Below are 22,372 nucleotides of genomic sequence, written 5' to 3' on the forward strand. Positions count from 1 at the left end.
ATTGCAGAGGTAGAAAATAATTGGGCTAGATTTCTATTGCAGCTATGGAGGTTGATTCTGGACATAGAGTTAATATATAATATATTACACATATGTAGATAATATATGTTTATTCTTACTTCTGCCCCCCAACAGCTTTGAGTGTCAGATAACAGATAATAAGTAAGACCAGGGCTTAATCACTTAATCACTTAACTTCCCGTTAGTCGTCGATTTGCTCGAGCGGGCGCCAGTAACGTCTCCATTTGTCCCTGTCGCGTGCTAGTGTAGCCCAATGGCATCTGTTCGCTCTGGGAACATGAAGGGCCTCAAACCGATCGTTCATGATCTTGACGAAGAAGTCTGACCATCTGGTAGGTGGGCAGCCACGCGGTCTTTTGACATCCCGTGGAATCCAATCAGTAACAGCTCTAGTCCAGCAGTCGTCTTTAAATCTCATTACGTGACCAGCCCATCTGATTTTCGACTTACAAAACACTACTGCTGAGCTATATCCCCAGCCTCTGTTTTATAAGACACACACGTATATATACATATACATATATATATATATATATATATATATATTTTGCTTTTGGTCACACTCGACAATGCTCAGGGGTTACTCCTGGCTTATGCACTCAGGAATTACTCCTGACGGTGCTCGGGGGAGCATATGGGGTGCTGGGAATCGAACCCGGGTTGGCCGCATGCAAGGCAAATGCCCTACCCACTATCCCTCCAGCCCAAGACATGTATTTTCATAAGAAGTCTGCTTGCACAGTTTTATCTGAAAGTTTCTGGTGACTCATCAGCCATAGTTTAAAGGTGGGCTCTCTCAGTTCTGGTCGCACACTGAATTGAATGTGATTCTGAGGAGCCAGGTTCACTCTGAGGCTCAGTAGGTGAGGGGAAGGGTGAACCAAAGAGGGTCTAGAGAAACCCCTCCTCCCAGAGTGGGAGGACCCATCTTCACCGTGCAGATGACTATATACCTCCAGACTACCCTCCCCTGACCCGGCCTTTCATCTCAGTGAGTTTGAGATTATAAAATGTTCCCAAACATACACAATCAGCATTTTTTTTCAGAATAAAATATATGCAGTGGAAATTCCAAGCATTTGGAAACGAAATTGAACCCAGCTCCACATACAAAACCTGCATTCCCATCTTTTTTACCAGCTCCCTGGTCCAAGAGAAGCTTTTGAGAAATCTCTCACTTGGAACCACATTCCAATTAGTTTTGCTTTTTTTTTTTTTTTTTTTTTTTTTACAACGATTAGGCCTGGGAACATAGCTCAATAGCTCAACAGGCTGAGTGCCTGCTTTGTTTGCGGGAGGCCCATGTTCAATCCCAGACACCACATGGTTCCCTGAGCCCACTGGGAGTGAGCACCAAGCGAGGAGTGGCTCCTGAGCACCAGTTGAGAGGAGCCAACATTTCTTTTAAGGAAGACGGGATTAGACTTGTTTGAGAAATCGCTCATTTTATCAAAGGCCTCGCAGGGAAGAATCCTAGAGGCTTGTAATGACCTTAATCAAGTATTAGCCCTGCCCCATTAATCCCCAACTCTATAAAAAACACTGATCTGTAAAACTGGGAAAGAACAGCAAAGGCCTCCTGATGAAGAGAAGGAAATTATTTGGAATCTCAGAGCAGAGCTGCAGAGCTGCCCAGGAAGAGACCAGGGCAAACAGAGGATGCAGTTTCAGTGTCAAGCGCCTGCGCTCAGAGAACAAAGTGACCCAATAAACGTCTCAATAGAGACAGAGAAGAAAAGGATGGGGTTTTCTGGTTTTGTTTGGAGGTCCGACCTGGCGATGCTGAGGGGTTACTCCTGGTTCTGTGCTCAGGATTTACTCCTGGCGGTGCTCAGGGGGAAGGCAGGAGATGCCGAGATCGAACCCAGTCGACCGTGTGCAAGGCAAGCAGCCTACCTGCAGTGCTATCACTCCAGCCCCTCCAAAAGAAAAAAAGAAAAAGAAAAGGAGTTTTAATTTGCAATTATTTCTCTGTCATTTTTCCAAACAGGACCAGAGCTTCTTCCTAGCCAGGCTGACCGTTTTGCCCAACACAGAGGCCATTGTGCAGGAGAAGAAAGATTTTCTACTACCCTGTGGTTCCTTGGGATGATCAACTCGAATTAGATGAACAAGAGGAAAAGGATTAATTTCCTAGATGGAGGGAATCCACAAGACTTGAGGATAAGGATCACAGACCTTCTTAAACTAAGGAAAAGGTTAGAGACCTGCAGCTACAGGTTTGGGCAAGTGGGGGAAGGGTCATTTACATGACAAAAAGCTTGAGTTTAGGCGATTCGATATTTACTCTGCAAGCTGTTTCTGGGAATAACCCCAATCCTGGGTAAAACACCAGTTTTCTTCCAAGGTAATTAAGGGCAAAGAAAGTTTCCCTTTCGTTGTAGTCTTCAGGTCTGGCCCTCAACTGCTTTTAGCTAGAAATAATCGACATTTGAATGACACATCTTCTGCAGTCCTGGCAAAAGCCTATTCTGAACCCCTTCGCTGCCAATATCCACCCCCTCAAGAGGAATATTAAAACTGAAAGGGAACACCTCTACATCTGCAAAACCACCCTGTATATTCCCAAATAAATAGTACCTAGCTATTAGTTACCAAGTCGAAGTAAAAACCGTGGCTGAGGCGCCTTTGGGGGGAAAAAAAATCATTCCCTTCCCAAAAGCCCCTAATAAAGTACAAGGACAAGCGACAACCAGGCTTCTCAGCAGAGAAATCCCTCTCTCGTCCCCGCCCGCCAGCCGGCCCACGGACCAATCAGAACACCGAAATGCTAATAAGAACGAGTCTGGCTCCGCCCCCGTGGTGACCTCACGCGAGCCAGCTCCACCCACGCTGGCGGTTTTCAATCAGGTCCGCAGAAGGGCTATTTAAAAGGCCGGCTCGCAGGCCGCTCGTCATTCCGGCAGCCACCATGTCTGGACGCGGCAAGGGCGGGAAGGGCCTGGGCAAAGGCGGCGCCAAGCGCCACCGCAAGGTGCTGCGCGACAACATCCAGGGCATCACCAAGCCCGCCATCCGCCGCCTGGCCCGGCGCGGCGGCGTCAAGCGCATCTCGGGGCTCATCTACGAGGAGACCCGCGGGGTGCTCAAGGTCTTCCTGGAGAACGTCATCCGCGACGCCGTCACCTACACCGAGCACGCCAAGCGCAAGACCGTCACGGCCATGGACGTGGTCTACGCGCTCAAGCGCCAGGGCCGCACCCTCTACGGCTTCGGAGGCTAAACTTCGGTTTGGCTCTCAGTTTCCCAAACCCAAAGGCCCTTTTCAGGGCCGCCCACAAAAGTCACGGAAGGGCTGTTGTGCGTTGTAAGAATCTTTATTTATTTTTTTTTTAATCAAAAACCACAATTTGTTCCTCGTCAGGCTTCACGGTAACGACGTTCTGCGGCTAGACAAAAGAAACGGTCTTAAGGGGCTGGTCTTGCACGCGGCCGGCCCGGGTTCGATTCCCAGCATCCCTTAGCGTTCCCCGAGCACCGCCAAGAGTGGTTACTGAGTGCAATACCAGTAGTAACCCCTGACCGGGTGTGATCCAAAAAGCAAAAAATAAAAAGAATCGGCCTCCAAAGTCGGGAGATGGGACCTATTCGGGTGCCTCCTTACTGGCTCCCGCGGCACAGCAACGTCCACGAAGCTCGTTGCGTATTGGCTGGCTCGGTTAGCTGGAGCCGCCCCAGAACTTGAGGGCTGCCTGTTAACCCTAAGCGTGCCGAACTGGCGAGGTTGAGAGGTTGAGAGGCTGGCTGAGGCTAGTCTGCGTTCCCCCTGGCCCGACAGTCCCACAACTGTAGGCGAGTCCGCAGTTTCCTGCATTAGGGCACAGACCAGCTCAAAGGTAAACTGGCCGCCGTTTTCAAGCGGGCTCTGGCGGCAGTTAATCATATGTAAATAGGTAACACTAGTGATTCTGCTGAGTCGTGGAGAACACACGTATGTGAAAAATGCATTTAGTGATGCATAAAGAATTCATTCAAAATAAATAATACTAAATAATTAATAAATTATATAATTTAATAAATATATAATGATAAATAATAATTCAAAATAATAAATAAAAGTGAATTTAGAATGATTTTAAAGAATGCCTTAACAAAGGGAAACAATTTTTTTCAAAAAGGAAAATATTGTCCTTATTTTCAGATAATATTTAGAATTTCAAAAACTCACCTAAAGGAAATAAAGAAGGCGGGGGTGGGAGTGGGTCGAGGTGGGGAGCAGGGTCAGGGAAGTCCTGGTCTGCTCAGGGGCGGTACCTGGAGGTATTTGGGGTCTCTATGTGGTCCTGCGATTTGAAATAGTATTGGTGAGGTGCAGGGCAAGCACCTTAACCCCTAAGAAAACAAACAAAAAATTAGGATCTGGAATCCTTGCTTGTAGGATGCTTGTCTTACATTACTACCCAAGTTTGATCACCCCAAGACTGATCACTGCTGGGTGTAGCTCAAAAATAAAAAATAGTAATAATTTTTTTAAAGAAAAAAAAAAGATGGTATAATTAGACCCCTGAAAATTTCCGGGGTTTCCAAATGAACGTTTTTCAAGCCCGTGAAGAGCAATCTGAATAAGCCTAACACTTCATAGAAATAACAGTTACAGTTAGAAGAAAGCAATTGTTATTAAAAGATCATCCAAAGAGTTCTATTGTGGGTGCCACAGCCACACCCTTGCTGTGCTGGTGGTGGGGTGGCCCAGGATAGGTGGACAGGATGGAAACCCAGGCCTCAAAAATGCCAGGGCAGGCCTGAGTCAGTAGTCTGGCTAGAAAACCCGGGTTTGCTACTTGCGAGTGGGTCCCGAGCCCTGCCAAAATAATCCCTGAGCTAAGAACCAGGAGTAAACCCTGAGCACCACCAGATGTGGTTCAGAAACCATTATCTATCTATCTGCAAGGGCATGGATGTGCAATGCCATAGAACGTACACTACCAGTCCCCAAAGCCTCTGTGACAAAGATCTATTAGCATCTCAACTATAGTACTTTGGAAATAAGGATAAATTAAAATATTCGAGCTAGAAAATTTCCAGTAAAATGGAAAATTTTATTTCTACCAATCACTCCCAATTGGAGATTTTTGTTGTTGTTAAACTACTAGAAACAAAAAGCTTCCCCTTTTCTGTGTGTTAGACGTCAGTAATATGACACTGATAAACATCCTCAAGTCAGGATGGTGGCACTAGGTACACACAGGTATGTTTGGCTTGGGTATAAGAGCTTTCCTGAACTGGCTAACACACAGGACCTGGTCAATTCTCAGGAGTGACTCCTCTAGGTTGCTGAGAATTGTAAAGGGCTAAATCGAGGCCCTACCTTCTCTATTATATGCATGCCTCCCAAAAAACTGGGGGCTGGAGCAATCGCACAGCGGTAGGGCGTTTGCCTTGCAGGCAGCCAACATGGTCAACCGGAGTTCGATTTCTCCGTCCCTCTGGGAGAGCCTGGCAAACTACCGAGAGTATCTTGCCCGAACGGGCAGATCTTGCCCGCACAGGCAGAGTCTGGCAAGCTATGCCAAACACAGACGTTACAGGGCCCGCTCGTGCAACGGGAGGACAGTGACAGTGACTCCCCAAAACTAAATCATTCCACACACACACACACACACACCCGTTGCTAATCTACACAAACGTGCCCATAGCCCCTTATAACACCGGTCACCAATGGGGATTTATGCTTTTTAGTCTCTAGCGCTGAGCCCTTTTAAGATGTAGGTGGCTCTTAAAAGAGCCTTTGGGTTCTTCGAAAGCCGACCCTTGGGGAAGGCCTCACTTCTCCCAGGCTGCCTCCCTCGGGTCAGCTTCTGGCTTACTGGGTCGGTTTGGGCTTTCCCCGCTTCGGCTTCTCAGTTCTGGGGGTCTTGGCTACGCTCTTCAGGCTGACCGCGGCTCCTTCGGTCTTATTGACACTCCCACGGGCTTTGCTTGCGGTTCCCCGCTTCTTGGCTCTCCTACTGGTCTTCATGCTCTTGGGAGACTTGGAATTCTGGGGTAACACCGGCTTCTTGGTCCTCGTAGCAGGAAGCTTCTTGCGCTTGGCCTTGGGGGGTTCCTGGCGGGCATTCTTGCCAGGGTTCATGGAGTTCTGGGCACGGGTGCGCTTGGCCTGGCCCAGGGCGTCTTTCTCCTCTAGGCTCCTGAGGCCCAGCTTGATGCGGATGTAGTTTCTCATCACGTCCAAGCCCGTGGACTCCAACACCTTCCTCAGCGTGGACAGAGACACGCGGACTCGTCTCTTGGGGACTGAGAGATCCTCGATGATCAGCTTAGACACAAAGGACCTCCAGGCATTCGGACTGGTTTTTGGATGCCCATCCTGTCTCCTCCTTCGCGTCTGGCCAGGTGCACTCCTCGTAGAAGCTGGAAGACCCGCCGGGCCGGTGGAGACCATCTCAACGCATCACAGAGCACAGCAAAGAATGGAAAAGGAAAAAAAGACCACCAGGATGCGTGGCTCAGAGCCTTATATAGAGCAGGGCGCGCTGTGATTGGTTTATCACACAGGCTCCGCCCTGCCCCTGGCAGAACCAACTTTTGTGTTTGTTTTACTCCCTAAAATTGAATCCCACAAAACCCCCCTGCACAGAATCACTTAGGTTCCACCGCTGCATGGTGGCTGGGGACTAACTTTACATGCTTTTTCCCTTCTTTCATGAAAACTTGCCCACCCTGCCCAAACTATAGGATAAAGGCCTCATTTTCTCAGCCAAATTCCAGAATAAAAATACTGGCCCTTTCCGTTATAAACTCAAAAGTCGTTCTTAGTAGGAAATTTATCGTTCTGAGGGGTCTCCAAGTGGACGACTAATCTTTAGCGAGGAAAATTAATAATTTGTTCACTGGTTTTTATTGGAGATTATTTATGCAGATGAGGAAAATAACACATTAAACATCTATCACCAGGGAGCTAGAGAATGCTTTTTAAATGACCTAAAAATGGGGGTAAAGCTCACTGGAAAAGAGTTTGCCATCTGGGTTTGAGTACCTAGAAATGTAAAGAAAAACAAAAAAGCCATAAAAATCCACCCAGTTTGATCCCCTGTAAGAGGCAGGAAGGACAGGCCCGATCTCTAACAGGTCTCTAAGATCTTGGGTTGGTGGGTGTATCTGCAGAACTGTGGAGAAAGGGCAGTTGGGAACAAAACAAAAGTTACCCAGGCTTGGTCCTAAGATTTACTTTCTTGAGAGGTAGGGATGGCAGTTGGATCATCAGAGGTAACTGCTGAGAGAGCAGTGGGTGAGTCAGAGTCCAAGGTCTCAGCAGAGGAAAATCCCCTAAAGAATATCTGTAAAATATTTGCAAATGCCTGAGTGAAAAATTTAACCAATTAACTTTACTCTGCAGAAGGAAAGCCTGCAAAGGACTAGATTTTTAACTTTTTTTAATATCTATTTTAATTAAAACAATGTGATTTACAAAGTCGTTCATAGTACATTTTTTTACCTCCTAAAAAAATTTTTTTACCTCCTAAAAAAAGCTTAATTACCTCCTAAAAATACTCGAGCAGGCCCAGTAACGACTCCATTAGAGACTTTGTTGTTACTGTGTCTGGCATATCAAATACATCACGGGGAGCTTGCCAGGCTCTGCCAGTATCTGCCGTGCGGGCGAGATACTCTCGGTAGCTTGCCGGGCTCTCCGAGAGGGGCGGAGGAATCGAACTCGGGTCGGGCATGTTGGCTGCGTGCAAGGCAAACGCCCTACCCCTGTGCTATCGCTCTAGCCCTAAAAATACTATCTCCTAAAAATACAGTCACTCTGCAGGCTGGAGCTTCAGTGTGAATTTGAAAGAGGGAGGGTCACATAATTCAATCCATAGCAGATGCCTTTTCCACAGAGTGGTTAGGTGGCTTGAAGGTAAGAATAGTTTTAGTTCCACACAACCAAACACATTCCAGCACAGTCCTGAGCACAGGATGTGCCAGATAAATATTAGCTTTCTGGTCTTAATCTAAGATCTGACTCATTCTTTGTATAGCGCCTTCCCAGAGAATGATTGCAACCAGGCTTACTGTTTTTGCAACAGTTAATTCTTATAAGGTCTTGGCTAAAAAGAAGAAAGAAAGAAAGAAAGAAAGAAAGAAAGAAAGAAAGAAAGAGAGAGAAATGGAATTTTAATGATTTTTTGTTTGAGCCTCTCAGAGTAATAATGCCTTAAAAATTCTCAATATAATGCTGTACATATTTAAATAAGAAAATAGTTAAACAAAGATGTAGGATGTGGCGGGGGGGGGGGGGGGGCTGGAATGATAGAACAATACGTAGGGTGTTTGTCTTGCAGGAGCCTGACTGGGGTTAGATCCTCGGCATCCTAGCCAGGCATCCCAGCCTGAGCATTGCTGGGTTTGGCACAAAAAATAAATATATCCAAAAACCCAAACACAAAACAACAGAAAAAAATGATTTATACATGAAGATGTATGATCTGTATGATCTATAATGCATTCAAATGGAGCATATAGTCTAAATAGCCAGTCACAGTCACGGAAGCTGTCCCAAGCGCACTGTGTGTGATTTCAGTGGCACCCAATCACCACTGGCCCAAGCACCACAAACCTAAGGGACAAGTTCCTTATCCCAGGGCAAGTGGCCCTAGGCACAGGTGATGCCCTTATTTTTGTTTTTAACTAGGTTTCTATCCACCACCTACAAAATCATCTATGTATGTATGTAGCATAAAACAAATTTGCTTTGCATTACTACATTAGGGGTGTATTATATCTGCACATCTATATATATGTCATATACACAAAAGACATGCTAGAGTTATTTTAATTATCTTTATATACTTTTACAAATTCCTACATTGAACACATAATATCATTATACTCTGAACAAAAGAAAGCATTGTAGCCAGGTTCTCTTTGATCCTCTCATGGTTGCATTTATCTCCATTTCTGTTCTAGAGTTGTCCTGTTCCACAGTTTTATTTGTGAGTCTTCGATGTGTCCAGCAGTGAGCAATGACAGGAAGAGACTTGTCTAGAGCCTTCTTACTTGTCCTGTTTAAAGAGAGATTGATTCATTAGTTCACTTCTCTAATTTATCAGCTGTCAATTCTTAGGACAATGATAATGGAGATGACCAATGTTCATTGGGTGCTTGTTTCATGCACGTGGTGTTTGTTCTAAGCAGCTATTGATATCAATGCATTTAATCTTGCCACAGCTTTAGATATAAATAAGGTTCTCCACACTTAAGTAGTTGAGAGTCCCAGGTGTTGGGTGGCACCTCTCTCTATGTGTACCCCTAAGTAAAGGAAGAATACACACACACACACACACACACACACACACACACACACACACACACACACACAGTGTCCTTTGCATTTCATTTGGGTTAAGTCCAAAGGGTGAGTAGGAGTTCTTCTGGAAGGTCATGAGAAGCAGTGACAGAATTTCACAAAGCAGACATTGTGAAAGGCCCTGTGCTGGGACTTATCTCAGGTAGAGTGCATGAGAGGGTGTGAGCCTTGGGGAGCTTCCTATAGTTAAAGACTTCATGTTAATCCTGCACAACCAGTCTACCAGATCTCAGGAGCCACCTTCTCGGGCCTGACTGATGAAGTCACCCATCGGTGCCTTTTAAAGATGTCAGATGAAGCATATCTAATAGAAATGTATCCTGTGAATGTTTAGTTTGTTTCCAGCGGGGTTCTAAGATGCATCCAGCTAGTAAGCAAAGACAAACCTGTTGTTCCCCAGGCATTCAAATCCCATGCGGGAGATGCACACAGGATTTGCTGATTGAGGACTTCCCTTGGGGATGATGAGATAGTAAAGTAGGTAAGGCACTTGCCTTGTACAAGGCTGACCTGGGTTCAATCCCTGGAACCACATAGAGTCCCCCAGCACAGCTTGGAATGATCCCTGAGCCAGGAGTAAGTCCTTAGCACTGCTGGTGTGACTCAAAAACCATTTTTAAAAATACTCTAAAGGCTGACACTCAGATGAGGATAAATAGTTTCCTTGACAAGTGTCCACACATGAGGCCCATCTGCAGACTCTAACTAGGTAATGGCCCCCGACAGGTGGCAGATCCACCACCCAGGCCAGCACTTGGCTATACAGAGCCTTTCACTTGTGCTGCATGTACTTGTCAAAGCAGAATCCTGTGGGGATTTAGGTCATTTGAACAGAGATCTGCCTGGAAGCAGAGCATGGTGGTAACAGGGGGTGAGCAAGAGGAACCCTGGAAGGTCATAGTCTGACTCTCCCAAATCATTAGTCATCTCTGCTGCCTTAAGGTGTGATCTCTGAAGGTACTCTAGGGTGTTTAACAGACTTAGTCTTCTTTCCAATGTATTTCCGTAAACCATTGCAGGGGCCGTCTTATTTATTTAATTTACATTACTTGGTCCCCAACACCACACAAGATCTTTCAAGACCTGCCAGGAAGTACTCCCGAGCACAGAGCCACCTCCTTCCCCTATATTTCTATCACTTATATATCTGTGTACTCCCCTGCCCTTCCCTTTTCTCTGTTAACTGCAGTGTGCCCAGGGTCACAGACTTGTGAGTACCCACGATGTCATCAGCAAAGTGGGGGTGAGATGTGGGCCAGTGTCAGGAACTGACGTCTCAGCGTCAAAGTTACAAAGCACAGGGGCTGGAGTGATAGTCCAGCGGGGAGGGCTTTTGCCTTGCATCCGGCTGAACCAGGTTCTATCCCCAGCACCCTGTATGGTCCCCTGAGCACCACCAAGAGTGATTCCTGAGTGCAGAGTTAGGAGTAATTCCTGTGCAGTGCCAGGTGTGACAAAAAAAATAAAAGAAAGCTACAAAGCACATGCTCTATCACTGAACCATGTGCCCATGCTCTGTGATTGTCTCAAGAACTGTTGAAAGGACCCCAAATGTAAGAACTGTGCTACAGGGTCCTCCCACAATCCCTACTGTATGCCCCCACTCACACCTCTCTTCAAAAACTCACACCTGATTGAGGGCAGTGATGTAGTCCTCGGAAGAGACAGGGCCTTAAAATACATCCTTGGTCACTGGCCCTTTGTGCGTTGTTATTTTATTGTGTAAGAAGAACAAATTTGGCGCCTATTGAATAGTGCTTAGGACAGTGCCTGGTACATACCAGAGTTAGGTCTGATTGCTGCATTAAGCATTATATTAATGTTAACATAAAAAACAAGACCCTCAGTCCCTCCTACCACCTTTCCCTTCTTATAAAAAAAACTATTTAAGAACTATTATTTGTGGTCTAGCTTTCCCAGCTGAGAGGTAGTATCCCCTTTCTTAGGTCTTTCCTAGACTGCCCTCATCCCTCTGTGCTGGACATTGTCACTGGATGACAGTGCAACCTCTAAAAAAAGCCAGAAGGGTAAGAGGAGAGGACGGAGGAGACCCAGACATGAGGGCTGACCAAGAATCTGCTGTGCATCCACAGCGTGTTCGTGTGCTTGGTGTTCCCTGTGTCCCTGGCAGGAAAGGTAAAGGTAAAGGCCCTCCCGTTGATCGTCAATTTGCTCGAGCGGGGCCCAGTAACGTCTCCATTGGAGACTTTGTTGTTACTGTGTTTGGCATATCAAATACTCTCGGTAGCTTGCCAGGCTCTCCGAGAGGGGCGGAGGAATTGAACTCGGGTCGGCCATGTTGGCCGCTTGTAAGGCAAACGCCCTACCGCTGTGCTATTGCTCTAGCCCTAAAAAGGTGCTAGCAGAGGATGGTTTCGACCCATCAACCTCTGGGTTATGGGACCAGCACGCTTCTGCTGCGCCGCAGGAAAGTGGCTGGAAATGCAAGTTCTGGCCAGAAACACACAGCATCTTCCTGTCCCCCTCCCTGAGACGTTCCTGCTCCTCTTCGTGTGCACTGGCCTCATGTGGAGGCTCCATGGAGATCCCCGAGCCTCAAGGATGCCTGAGGCAGACAGAAGGAGCCTGTGTCTCCGAAAGACAGTAGAGATGAGTCCCAGCTTCATTGTGATGGACATTGGATACTAGAGAGAGCAATGTCTAACATGAATACCCAAGCTCCTGAATGTGTTCCATGGGACAGCAAGAATGAGGCTTCTCCACTGAAGCGAATGATTGGCGTTCACAGTAGCGCAGACCCCCAACAGCCCATCTCACCCAGACCTTCATCCTGGAACAGGTCTCTCAGCCCAGCATTTCTCAACCCTGTGAAACCCAGGTAAATCGGGGGCCACAGCACAAGATTAAGGGAGTCAGTTGGTGGGACATGGTGGAGTAGAGGTGGGGCACAAAAAAAGAAATAAGGTCAGAAAAAGACTAAAAAGCATCATCAATCATCAGATGGCCTTCCCCCAAATATTTCAACTTACTTAGCCCTCATCATCTTTATGGAGCACTAAGGTCAGTCTGTGAGAAGCTATCAGTCAGTGCTGTAGAAAATGACGATTACCTAGATTAGAGTCATGTCTAGCAATAACCTTTTTTTATTTTATTTTATTTTGCTCTTTTTGGGTCACACCCGGCAATGCACAGGAGTTACACCTGGTTCATGCACTCAGGAATTACTCCTGGTGGTGCTCAGGGGACCATATGAGATGCTGGGAATCGAACCTAGGTCGGCTGCATGCAAGGCAAATGCCCTACCTGCTGTGCTGTTGCTCCAGCCCCAAGCAATAACCTTTTAATCAAAGAAATCTATCTAAAGGCAAAACAAACATTTAAGTTTTGTCAAATGAAGTCATCCCCGCCTCCTTTGACACGTGAATCCCCTCCCCTTCTGTTTCCTGAGCCTCATCCCATTTGGTTAGCTCAGCAAGGGAGACTTCACTTTGCCCCCAGATGCTTCAAAATTTATATCCAAGTAAATTCTCCAGATGTTTGTCAATAAATTTTCTCTTTCCTCCTAATCTGTCAGATAATCCGGTATTCAACTCGCCTGAGAAGAACCCCACGGGGTAGAAGGCTATCCCCTTCAGTCACCAATGACCAGCAAACGTCCCTTAGCAAAGGTGCAGAGTTTCAAAGCTATCACCACCTGAGCGCGCTCCCTTGAGCATCTCAAATATCAGGGTCTCCACTCAGCAGTACATTCATTGCCCCAGTTACCTGCACTCACGCACACAGTTGCTCCTCAGTCCTCCTGCTCTGCATTTGTTTCTTTCTCTCCATGACACTCTCCTTCTAACCAGGCAGATGGTTGACTTTTGTCATTGTTTTCCTGCCCCAATTTACTGGAGTCCTAGCAATCTGACAGCAGGGAATTTGTGATTCTTTTCACAGACTCCCTGGTGAGGGGTATGGTGTGGGGACACAGTGTACATGAAGGTCTCGCTAACAGGGTTCTAAATCAAAGTACCTCAATTAAAATAGAGAAAAAAACAACCGTGGCAGAAATTTTGTGTACCTACTGTATGCCAGACTCAGTACCAACCCCTAGGGAATCTGTGGGGATCAAATCGGAGCTCAGGATCAATTAAAAGTGACACATAGATGATGATTTCATGGAGCCATTAGGAGGCTTGATTAGAAAAAAAACTGGAGCCAAGGTTTAGCACCAAGGATGCCTGTGGGGGGAGGAGGAGTTCGAAGGGCAGAAGGTGGAACATCAATGAGGTGAGGCCCAGAGAACAGGCAGGATGCTACAGACTCAGAGAGATTAGGTTTGCCAATCTAATCAAATGAACTCACATCTCATCCAGTATTGGTACACTGTGTACTTGTTGGAAAGATAGATTTCATCCAACAAAGTTTTTTTTTTTTTTTAAAAAAGAGAGATATAGACCAAGGGGAAAGAGCAATGTTACAGATAAACTTAGACTATGACTTCATGCTTGGACACTATTTTCAGTAAGGGAAATGCACAATCTGTTCTTGCAGAGATCATGAAGGGCTTTCAATGAAAAAAAAAAAAAGTGTCATCTCTAGGAACTCTGGCGCTTGGTTTTGAAGGCTAAGGACAGGCTGTCTCTGGAAAATCTGCCACCTGCCCTCTCCAGCTCGGCACCATTTCTGGCACGAGAGATTTCAACTCCCCCACTTGGATCGAGTTTCTTAAGGAGTGAGCCAGCCCGTGTGGGTTGTATTCTCTGTAGCATTTAGTCATCTGAGTCTTGAGGAGAAGTGGGCGAAAAGCTGTGTAGGCAATCACAAATATGGAAAGAAATGTTGCAAAACTAAATTGCGTCCAACTGTTTAATTGGCATCAGATTAGAATTGATCTCAAAATAGAGAGATCAATGTATAGAGATCTTTGTTAAAAATATGTGAAAGTTAGAGGCATGCATATGCTGCTCAAACATTTGTGCTGCTGTGCCCATGTGTTGTTGCTGAGTGCATTTGCTGCCCAAGTACATGCGTCACCACATCTCTTGAGATGTGTACTTTCATATCCATTGCTGGGATGTGTACTGGGGCTCGCTCCCCACTCGGAGAAGCCCTTATTCTCTCTCTCTCTCTCTCTCTCTCTCTCTCTCTCACAGACACACAGACACACACAGACACACACACACACACACACACAGACACACACACACTTCCTCAAATCAAATCTTACAGATAAAACCAGTTTTATACCCGTGATGTATCCGATATGCCAAACACAGTAACAACAAGACTCATGATAGAGACGTTACTGGGCCCGCTCGAGCAAATCGATGAACAACGGGAGGACCATGACCGTGACTTAAAAAAACAAACAAAAAACCCCCGTAGAAATTAGAGCAGGATGTCAGGCTCTGAGAAAAATACGAGAACAGGCCAGATTCAAAACTTTAATCCTAGGACAGACTTGATAAAGGGGGGTCGGGGGTTGGGGAATTCACAGTAACACAACAGGAAAAAGAAGGAAGAAACTGCTTATTCCCAGTCTTATCTTGATCTCTAGAATCTTAGGAGGAAGCTGCTGACTTCCAGAGCTCCGGAGATGGTTTCCTCAGGATTGGGTTTCCAACGGAAAGAAATAAATACCCAAGTGGTCAGATTCTAAATTTGTTTATACTGGGAGTCATGTTAAACTGAATTTACTACACCTACAAACTAAGTCTCACAATGGAGACGTTACTGGGCCCGCTCGAGCAAATCGATGAATAATGGGAGGACAGTATTACAGTGCAGTGCTACAAACTAATAACTTACAAATAAATAGACTAAACACAGCCAGGATCCTCTGTGCATATTTGGGGTTCTCTCTTGGTAGAGTCACAGCAGCCCTTAAAAAGGAAAAATAGAGTACAGCCAGGTGTGACCCCCAAACCAAAATAAAACAATACAAAGAGAATAAAAGTGAATAAAAGAAAAAGCTAAAGAAAATAACAAAAAAACAGACAACAGGGTTCTCCCTCAGGCATAAGCAAACTGGGAAATGATCCAAGCTCTGGCTGGTCCTCTGAACCCACAGGTACGCATTACTTTTCTTTTTATAGCTTAAGATGGTAAACAAGTATATCTTTTTACATCCTCCTAGGGCATCATTCTCTACCCTGATGGCTCATCTATGGCTATTTCAAATGAGGTAAAAATAAAAAAATTAAAAACTGCTGTTAGTGAAGTAAATTTCATACCCAACAATTGAGAAACTATTCAGGTACCCAATGGTCAGGCACTAATCTACTGGATTTAACACTTGTCAAAATCCTTAACATTGCATTTAGACAGTGAATTCAAGCTGAAACATTAAATCCTTCTGATTTGTAACATTAAAAAAATTAATTTAATTTTACAGTAACATCACCTATGAAGTTTAAACTTAGTTCAATGCACATTAATAACCGTAAAAAAATCTTTTTCAGGTCTGGACTCTGGGCCCTTTATTTGAGATTGAAAATCCATCCAAACAATTACTGTAAAATTTTTATAAAGGGATGTCAACTCATCTAGACACTGAATCTAGAGGGAGGAATTCAGTAGATTCAGATTAATTCTGGTATTTTTCCACTTCCTTCCCCATATCCCTCTTGGTTTTTGGACCACACCAGACTGTTCTTGGGCCTTCCTCCTTGCAGAGCTGGGGTGGGGGCCGGGGGAGGAGGCTTTATATGGTGGTAGGGAGCAAACCCAGGTTGTCTGCATGCAACGCAAGTGCCTTTCCTCTTACACTGTCTCCCAGCTCTAAAGAATTTTTTATTTGACCCAAGTTCGATTTCTCCGCCCCTCTAGAGAGCCCAGCAAGCTACCGAGAGTACCTTGCCCGCACAGCAACGCCTGGCAAGGTCCCCGTGACATATTCGATATGCCAAACTCAGCAACAAGTCTCTCAGTGGAGATAGATGTTACTGGGCCCGCTCAAGCAAGTCCATGAACAACAGGAGGACAGTGCTACAGTGCTTCCTTTATTTAAACTAAAGTGTTTTCAGTTTTCTACAAGTTGTTAGAATTTAAATTTATATTCTAACCATGTACATTTCATGCTGAGGTAGAAAAAATTGTTCGAAACTGTTTATATTTACAAAACAGAGCATTCTCAATTGCTGGGCAAGTCAGAGGACTAAATTGTGATAACGGAACAAATTTAAAGCAGGTGAAAACAGATTTACCTGTTTGAAACTGTTTACGAAACAGAGGCAAGGTACCGAAAAATCAGAAATCACAGGGCATGGTATTGCTGAGTAAATTCCCAACACCCTTCTAAGTGTGGTAGAAAAATCTGGTTTCCACTACCATCACCCTTTTAGTAAACTAAACATAATGGTTTAGAAACTATTAAATGTTTGGTGCATATATTTTTGACTCAGTAGTTTGAACTAGGGCTGGAGCTATAGCACAGCAGGGCGATTGCCTTGCATGCGGCCGACCTGGCCGACCCAGGTTCAATTCCTCCGCCCCTCTCAGAGAGCCTGGCAAGCTACCCAGAGTATCTCTCCTGCACGGCAAAACCTGGCAAGCTACCCGTGGCATATTCGATAGGCCAAACACAGTAACAATTGTCACAATGGAGACGTTACTGGGTCTGCTCAAGCAAATCGATGAACAACCAGAGGACAGTTTGAACTATAATAAAATGCCTCTGAGCTCTCCTCTCTAACCTCATTTTTAAAAAGCCCGACCCAAGTCAGAGCTGGAATAATAGCACAGCGGGTAGGGCGTTTGCCTTACATGCGGCCAACCCGGGTTCGATTCCCGGCAACCCATATGGTCCTCTGAGCACCGCCAGGGGTAATTCCTGAGTGCAGAGCCAGGAGTAACCCCTGTGCATCGCCAGGTGTGACCCAAAAAGCAAAAAAATAAAAAATAAAAAAGCCCGAGTGGGGGCCAGGAGACATAGTACAGCAGGCAGAACACTTGACTTGCATGTGGCTCATTCCAGTTTTGATTCCCAGTACCCCACATGGTCCCTGGAGCACCACAAGAATAATCCCTGAGCACAGAGCCAAAGGTAAGCCTTGAGCACAGCTGAGTGTGGTCCTAAAACAACAACAACTGAACCAGAAGGGAAAAGATCTTTGAAAGAACAACTTAGTCATAAAACTCAGAGGCTTCGGTGAAGATTAAACAGACAACCCACTGGAAGCTAGAGACTCCATACACTTGTTCTTTGCTGTCCTGTGTCTCCTGTTAGGTCCAACACTTTAATAAAGTCAAAAGTTATTACAGGCAGCCATTATCTTTAAGACAATAATTCTATTTTTGCAGATATTGGCAACTGTTTGAATTTAGAATTAGGAAAAGTGAAGAATAAAAAAATAAATATGGGCTGGAGCAATAGTATAGCAGGTAGTTCATTTGCTTTGCACATGCCCGACCCAGGTTAGGTTCGATTCCCAGCATCCTATATGGTGCCCAGAACGCCACCAGGAGTAACTCCTGAACACAAAGCCAGGAGTAACCCCTGTACATCGCCAGGTGTGACCCAAATGCCAAAAAATTAAATTTAAATTTAAAAAAGGAATTAATTAAAAAATAAATACAACACAGCTTTGCAAGGATGATCAGGACCAATCTTTAGTTACAGAAACCCACAGCATACAAACACAAAATAGTGAAACCCATTATATGGCAGAAGGGAAAACACCAACTTCCTTAATCCTGTGTTTTAACAGCTGGAATAGAACAGAATCCTAACACCAACAATCCCTAAAAGACCAAGAATAAATGCAAGTCCCAAGTCCCGGTTGTCTGCCACCAACTTATCAATTCATTTGCAACCAGTCAGAAAAAGTTGCAAGAGCAAGAACCAACTTAATAAACAAAATTTGGGTAAGAAGAGATTTTAGCATTCAAATGCCCCAGGAAGGTGAGTTTGGAAAAAAAATCTTAATGCTTAGGCTGGACAAGGTGACTTTCATACTTTGGTAGGACTCTCAGAAACAAGATCTTGGTGGAATCATCTGAAATAGTCAAGGAATGAATGATTAGCCCTATTGCATTGATAGATAATTGAGCAATACAATTATGTCATTCAACAAAGTCAAATCTGGAAGTCAAATCTGTAAAGGGACAGCAGTGACAGGGAGGGACAAGCTGTTTGGACAACTGTAGGGTAAACTGATTGAGATGACAACACAGGTCAATTTGGAATAAACTACACTAGGATCGTGGATTGGTGGGGCAGAGGGATGGGGGTTGGGTAGGGGGAAATCACTGATTTGTTCAACTCAGGACAGGTAACTGCCACTGTGCTGTATTTGCAATTCTACTTTGGGCCCAGGGCTGCACCATTTCTCAGAAGACACTCTGGCTCAGGAGGCAATGACAGTTCTGTTCAAATATAGGTCTGTCTGGTGCCAGTGTTTTTCCCAGGAGTCCTACTTCAAGCTGTAATTCTCCTAACACTAAGGAACAGAATTTTGTAACCTATGCGTAACCTATTTGCTTAAATCTTTTTTAAGCAAATAGGTTAGAAAATGACATACATTTCATTTTCTGTACTATGCCATGCGTTTAGGGGAGAAAAACCAATTCCCCTCATGATGCTGAAAATGTATTCCCTGGTGAATAGAGAAGCCTTTCTTTGCTTGGGAGCTGAGTAAACTGCTTAAGGCTAAGAATTTCTGACTCACGGCCTATAAGCTAGTTTCCTAGTGATGAAAGAATGCCAAGTACAGTGGCTTTTGCCTCCCCTTTCTCCTAGTTGCCATGGTAGCCAAAGCATTCACCTTTACTTGTCTCCCTTTGTGACGATTTGGTACCCAGCAATTTCTCTAGTGCAGTAGATTGTTCCTGACCAGTTCAGATCTTAGACCAGTATTATCATTTTTTAAAAAAGATGACAAAACTGAGGGAAAGACTAGGGATTGTCTGCAAATGAACAATTAGGGTGATGCCAGTAATCTATTTGGTAAAAATCACAACATGCGCAGTCGCCAAGACAAACCCCTATTTCAAGTTTTAAGTCATACCGAAAAAAAAAACTCATTAAAATTGGATTAAGTAATAAGGGCAAGAACAATCTCATCCGCGCTGCCAATGCGGGAAGCCCCGTTTCCCAAGACTGCAGTTACCCCACCCGCCGTCTAACAGTATCCGGTTGCAGCTCTCCTTGTGGACAAGTGAGTGGCTCTGAAAAGAGCCTTTGGTTTGTGATGTGAAGACGCTTACTTGTAGTTTACTTGGAGCTGGTGTACTTGGTGACGGCCTTGGTGCCCTCGGACACGGCGTGCTTGGCCAGCTCCCCGGGCAGCAGCAGGCGCACGGCCGTCTGGATCTCCCGCGACGTGATGGTCGAGCGCTTGTTGTAGTGCGCCAGGCGGGACGCCTCGCCGGCGATGCGCTCGAAGATGTCGTTGACGAACGAGTTCATGATGCCCATGGCCTTGGACGAGATGCCCGTGTCGGGGTGCACCTGCTTCAGCACCTTGTACACGTACACTGAGTAGCTCTCCTTGCGGCTGCGCTTGCGCTTCTTACCGTCCTTCTTCTGCGCCTTGGTCACGGCCTTCTTGGAGCCCTTCTTCGGGGCGGGCGCGGACTTGGCGGGCTCAGGCATTTTGGGATCAGCTAAACGCCAGAAATGAAGCGAAAGCAGGAAGCCGACTTCAGGTATTTATAGGGCTTGCATGCAAATGAGGGATGCAAAATGCTCTTTGTTAATTGGAAGCCAAACGGCAATGTCGTCATGCGGGGGCAGGGCTATGTAAATGAGGTATGGAGGTTCTATTTTCCTATTGGTTAGCTGACAGTGTCTCAGTAACAGCCAATCAGACAACGGGATTTTCTCTCCCGGAAATGCCTATAAAGGCTCCGGTGTTTCGCTGTCCTCCTAAAGACCTACTTAGCCGAGCTCTCCTAGTTGTTCGCTCCTCTCGCTTTGTTTTTCTTTGCAATGTCTGGACGCGGCAAGCAGGGCGGGAAGGCGCGCGCCAAGGCCAAGTCTCGTTCTTCCCGAGCCGGCCTGCAGTTCCCCGTGGGCCGTGTGCACCGGCTGCTCCGCAAGGGCAACTACTCGGAGCGGGTGGGCGCCGGCGCCCCGGTCTACCTGGCGGCCGTGCTCGAGTACCTGACGGCCGAGATCCTGGAGCTGGCGGGCAACGCGGCCCGCGACAACAAGAAGACGCGCATCATCCCGCGCCACCTGCAGCTGGCCATCCGCAACGACGAGGAGCTCAACAAGCTGCTGGGACGCGTGACCATCGCGCAGGGCGGCGTCCTGCCCAACATCCAGGCCGTGCTGCTGCCCAAGAAGACCGAGAGCCACCACAAGGCCAAGGGAAAGTGATTTGACAGCCTCCTGTTTCCGCTAACGCTTTCGAACCCAAAGGCTCTTTTCAGAGCCCCCCATATTTTCAAATTAAGAGCTAACAGCACGCTAAGAGTTGGTGAAAATGAAGGTTAAGTTGGACTTCCTAGGCTGAAGTTAGCCTGGCAATGTGACAATAAGTACAGCTAGCCACGTACGAGCTGCAGTTAACACATTTAGCTATAATAAGCTATCTGGTGCTTTTGAAGGTAAACTTAAACTTTGCTCTGTGGCCTCAACTTCTAGGAGCTCATGGGCTGCAGGCCACTTTCCTTAACCCTTTTAAGGGAGTGCGTCTCCACTAGGTTAAATTTGAATTAAGCCACTTCTGCCAAAAGGAGCTGAAGCCAATACTCAAAATATTTTTAGAAACTAAAATGTTGGAGCCCTAGGGATAGTACAGCAGGGAGGGCTTTAGCCTTGCACCTAGCTGACCTGGGTTCAGTCCTGGGTATCCCATATAGTCCCCCAAGCACTTGCCTGAGTGATTCCTAAATGCAAAGACAGAAGTAAGCTCTGAGCATCCTCGGGTGTGACTCACCCCCCACCAAAAAAAAAAAAAAAAAAAAAAAAAAAACTCAAGTACCTAGATTCTCTTAGCAACCAGAAAACGGATTAAAGTAGGGTCCTAGATCTCCACCAAAAAATTGCTAGCAGAGGTTTAGTAATTTAGCTATTCCATTCCTGTAGGACTTCTGGTATCTGGGGGACTGAGGGAAAAAAGAAAATCCCTAGGACATCAGCCAGAGAGATAGTACAGGGTTCAAGATGCCTTGCAGGTTCTGACCCCAGGTTTAGCATAAGATCCTCTGAGCACTGCAGGACTTATACCTGAGCACTGAGCCAGGAGTATACCCTGGGCATTGCCAAATACTCTACTCCTCTCCCCCATTCCCCACAAATCTAGTGTCTGATTATCCTGTCTAGTCAAGTTTTTGTATTGCCTGATTCAGTTTGTGTTGTGATGGGAAATGAAGAGGCAAAAGAAACCAAATCTAAACTTGAGTGAGACGAGATCACCTAAACAGAAACTTGGGGACACAAGCCTTCCGTTTCCTAGATACCAACATAAACGCCTCCTAGTTTGAGCAAACTACCAGCAAAAGACTTGTTGACAAGAATGTCTGGGAGGTGAATTAAGGCAAATTGTCGGAAAAAGGAGTAAACAACATGACCACATATTACAGATTTTCCTTCAGAGTTTTAGGGGATTCTAATGGGGACCAGGACTGAGAATCATAAAGTGGAAGGATTCCTATTTCCTAATAGCTTTGTTGGATGAACCCTGGAATGCTTTTCCCAGACTTTGCAGATTGTCTTTGAAGTAAGATACAACACCTTCTAGATGTAGAACCTCGGGGTAGGTATTTATCCTCAGATTCTTGGGATATACCCTGCTCATTATGAAATTTTTTTTCCAATGAACTCTGGAATGTGGGTTCTGAAATGCTACCACAAGGTACCCAACTTACTAGGAAGCACTTAATGTGTCAGACATTTTTCCAAGGGCTGGAGCAATAGTCCAGGGGCGAGGGTGTTTGCCTTGCACACAACCATCCAGGTTTGATCCCAAGTATCCTATATGGTCCCTCGAGCACTGCCAGAAGTAATTCCTGAGTTCAGAGACGGGATCATTGGGTGTGGTCCAACACTCCCTCTCCTCCATGTGCTTCCAGCATATAAATTCATTTAACAATCTCTAGAAGTTCTGTCCCCATACTGATTTGATTTGATTTTTATTTATGTATTCATTTTGATTT

General features: G+C 45.7%; 4 protein-coding genes across 4 annotated transcripts; 2 read left to right on the plus strand and 2 right to left on the minus strand.

Moving 5' to 3' along the window:
- Window positions 1–2,929: 2,929 nt before the first annotated feature.
- On the plus strand, window positions 2,930–3,505 carry LOC130040288 (histone H4). Its single transcript, XM_056132314.1, has one exon. It carries the CDS (start codon window positions 2,933–2,935, stop codon window positions 3,242–3,244), a length of 312 nt encoding a protein of 103 aa, XP_055988289.1. The 5' UTR covers window positions 2,930–2,932; the 3' UTR covers window positions 3,245–3,505.
- Window positions 3,506–5,824: 2,319 nt separating this feature from the next.
- On the minus strand, window positions 5,825–6,406 carry LOC130040145 (histone H1t-like). The gene has a single exon (XM_056132160.1). It carries the CDS (start codon window positions 6,404–6,406, stop codon window positions 5,825–5,827), a length of 582 nt encoding a protein of 193 aa, XP_055988135.1.
- Window positions 6,407–8,770: 2,364 nt separating this feature from the next.
- On the minus strand, window positions 8,771–19,899 carry LOC130040280 (histone H2B type 1-C/E/F/G/I). The gene is made up of 2 exons (XM_056132306.1): window positions 19,475–19,899; window positions 8,771–9,017 (listed from the first exon to the last, which is right to left on the minus strand). Exon 1 carries the CDS (start codon window positions 19,860–19,862, stop codon window positions 19,482–19,484), a length of 381 nt encoding a protein of 126 aa, XP_055988281.1. The 5' UTR covers window positions 19,863–19,899; the 3' UTR covers window positions 8,771–9,017; window positions 19,475–19,481.
- A 299-nt stretch (window positions 19,900–20,198) lies between these two features.
- On the plus strand, window positions 20,199–20,626 carry LOC130040276 (histone H2A type 3). The gene has a single exon (XM_056132303.1). It carries the CDS (start codon window positions 20,199–20,201, stop codon window positions 20,589–20,591), a length of 393 nt encoding a protein of 130 aa, XP_055988278.1. The 3' UTR covers window positions 20,592–20,626.
- The last annotated feature ends 1,746 nt before the right edge of the window (window positions 20,627–22,372 follow it).

The sequence above is a fragment of the Sorex fumeus genome, unplaced genomic scaffold (genome assembly GCF_029834395.1).
Source record: "Sorex fumeus unplaced genomic scaffold, SorFum_2.1 ptg000094l, whole genome shotgun sequence".
Classification (NCBI taxonomy): domain Eukaryota; kingdom Metazoa; phylum Chordata; class Mammalia; order Eulipotyphla; family Soricidae; genus Sorex; species Sorex fumeus.

What these genes read in the sequence shown, in the direction of transcription:
- LOC130040280 (XM_056132306.1), bottom strand. Translation starts at nt 19,862, where the DNA reads ATGCCTGAGCCCGCCAAGTCCGCGCCCGCCCCGAAGAAGGGCTCCAAG.
- LOC130040145 (XM_056132160.1), bottom strand. Translation starts at nt 6,406, where the DNA reads ATGGTCTCCACCGGCCCGGCGGGTCTTCCAGCTTCTACGAGGAGTGCA.
- LOC130040276 (XM_056132303.1), top strand. Translation starts at nt 20,199, where the DNA reads ATGTCTGGACGCGGCAAGCAGGGCGGGAAGGCGCGCGCCAAGGCCAAG.
- LOC130040288 (XM_056132314.1), top strand. Translation starts at nt 2,933, where the DNA reads ATGTCTGGACGCGGCAAGGGCGGGAAGGGCCTGGGCAAAGGCGGCGCC.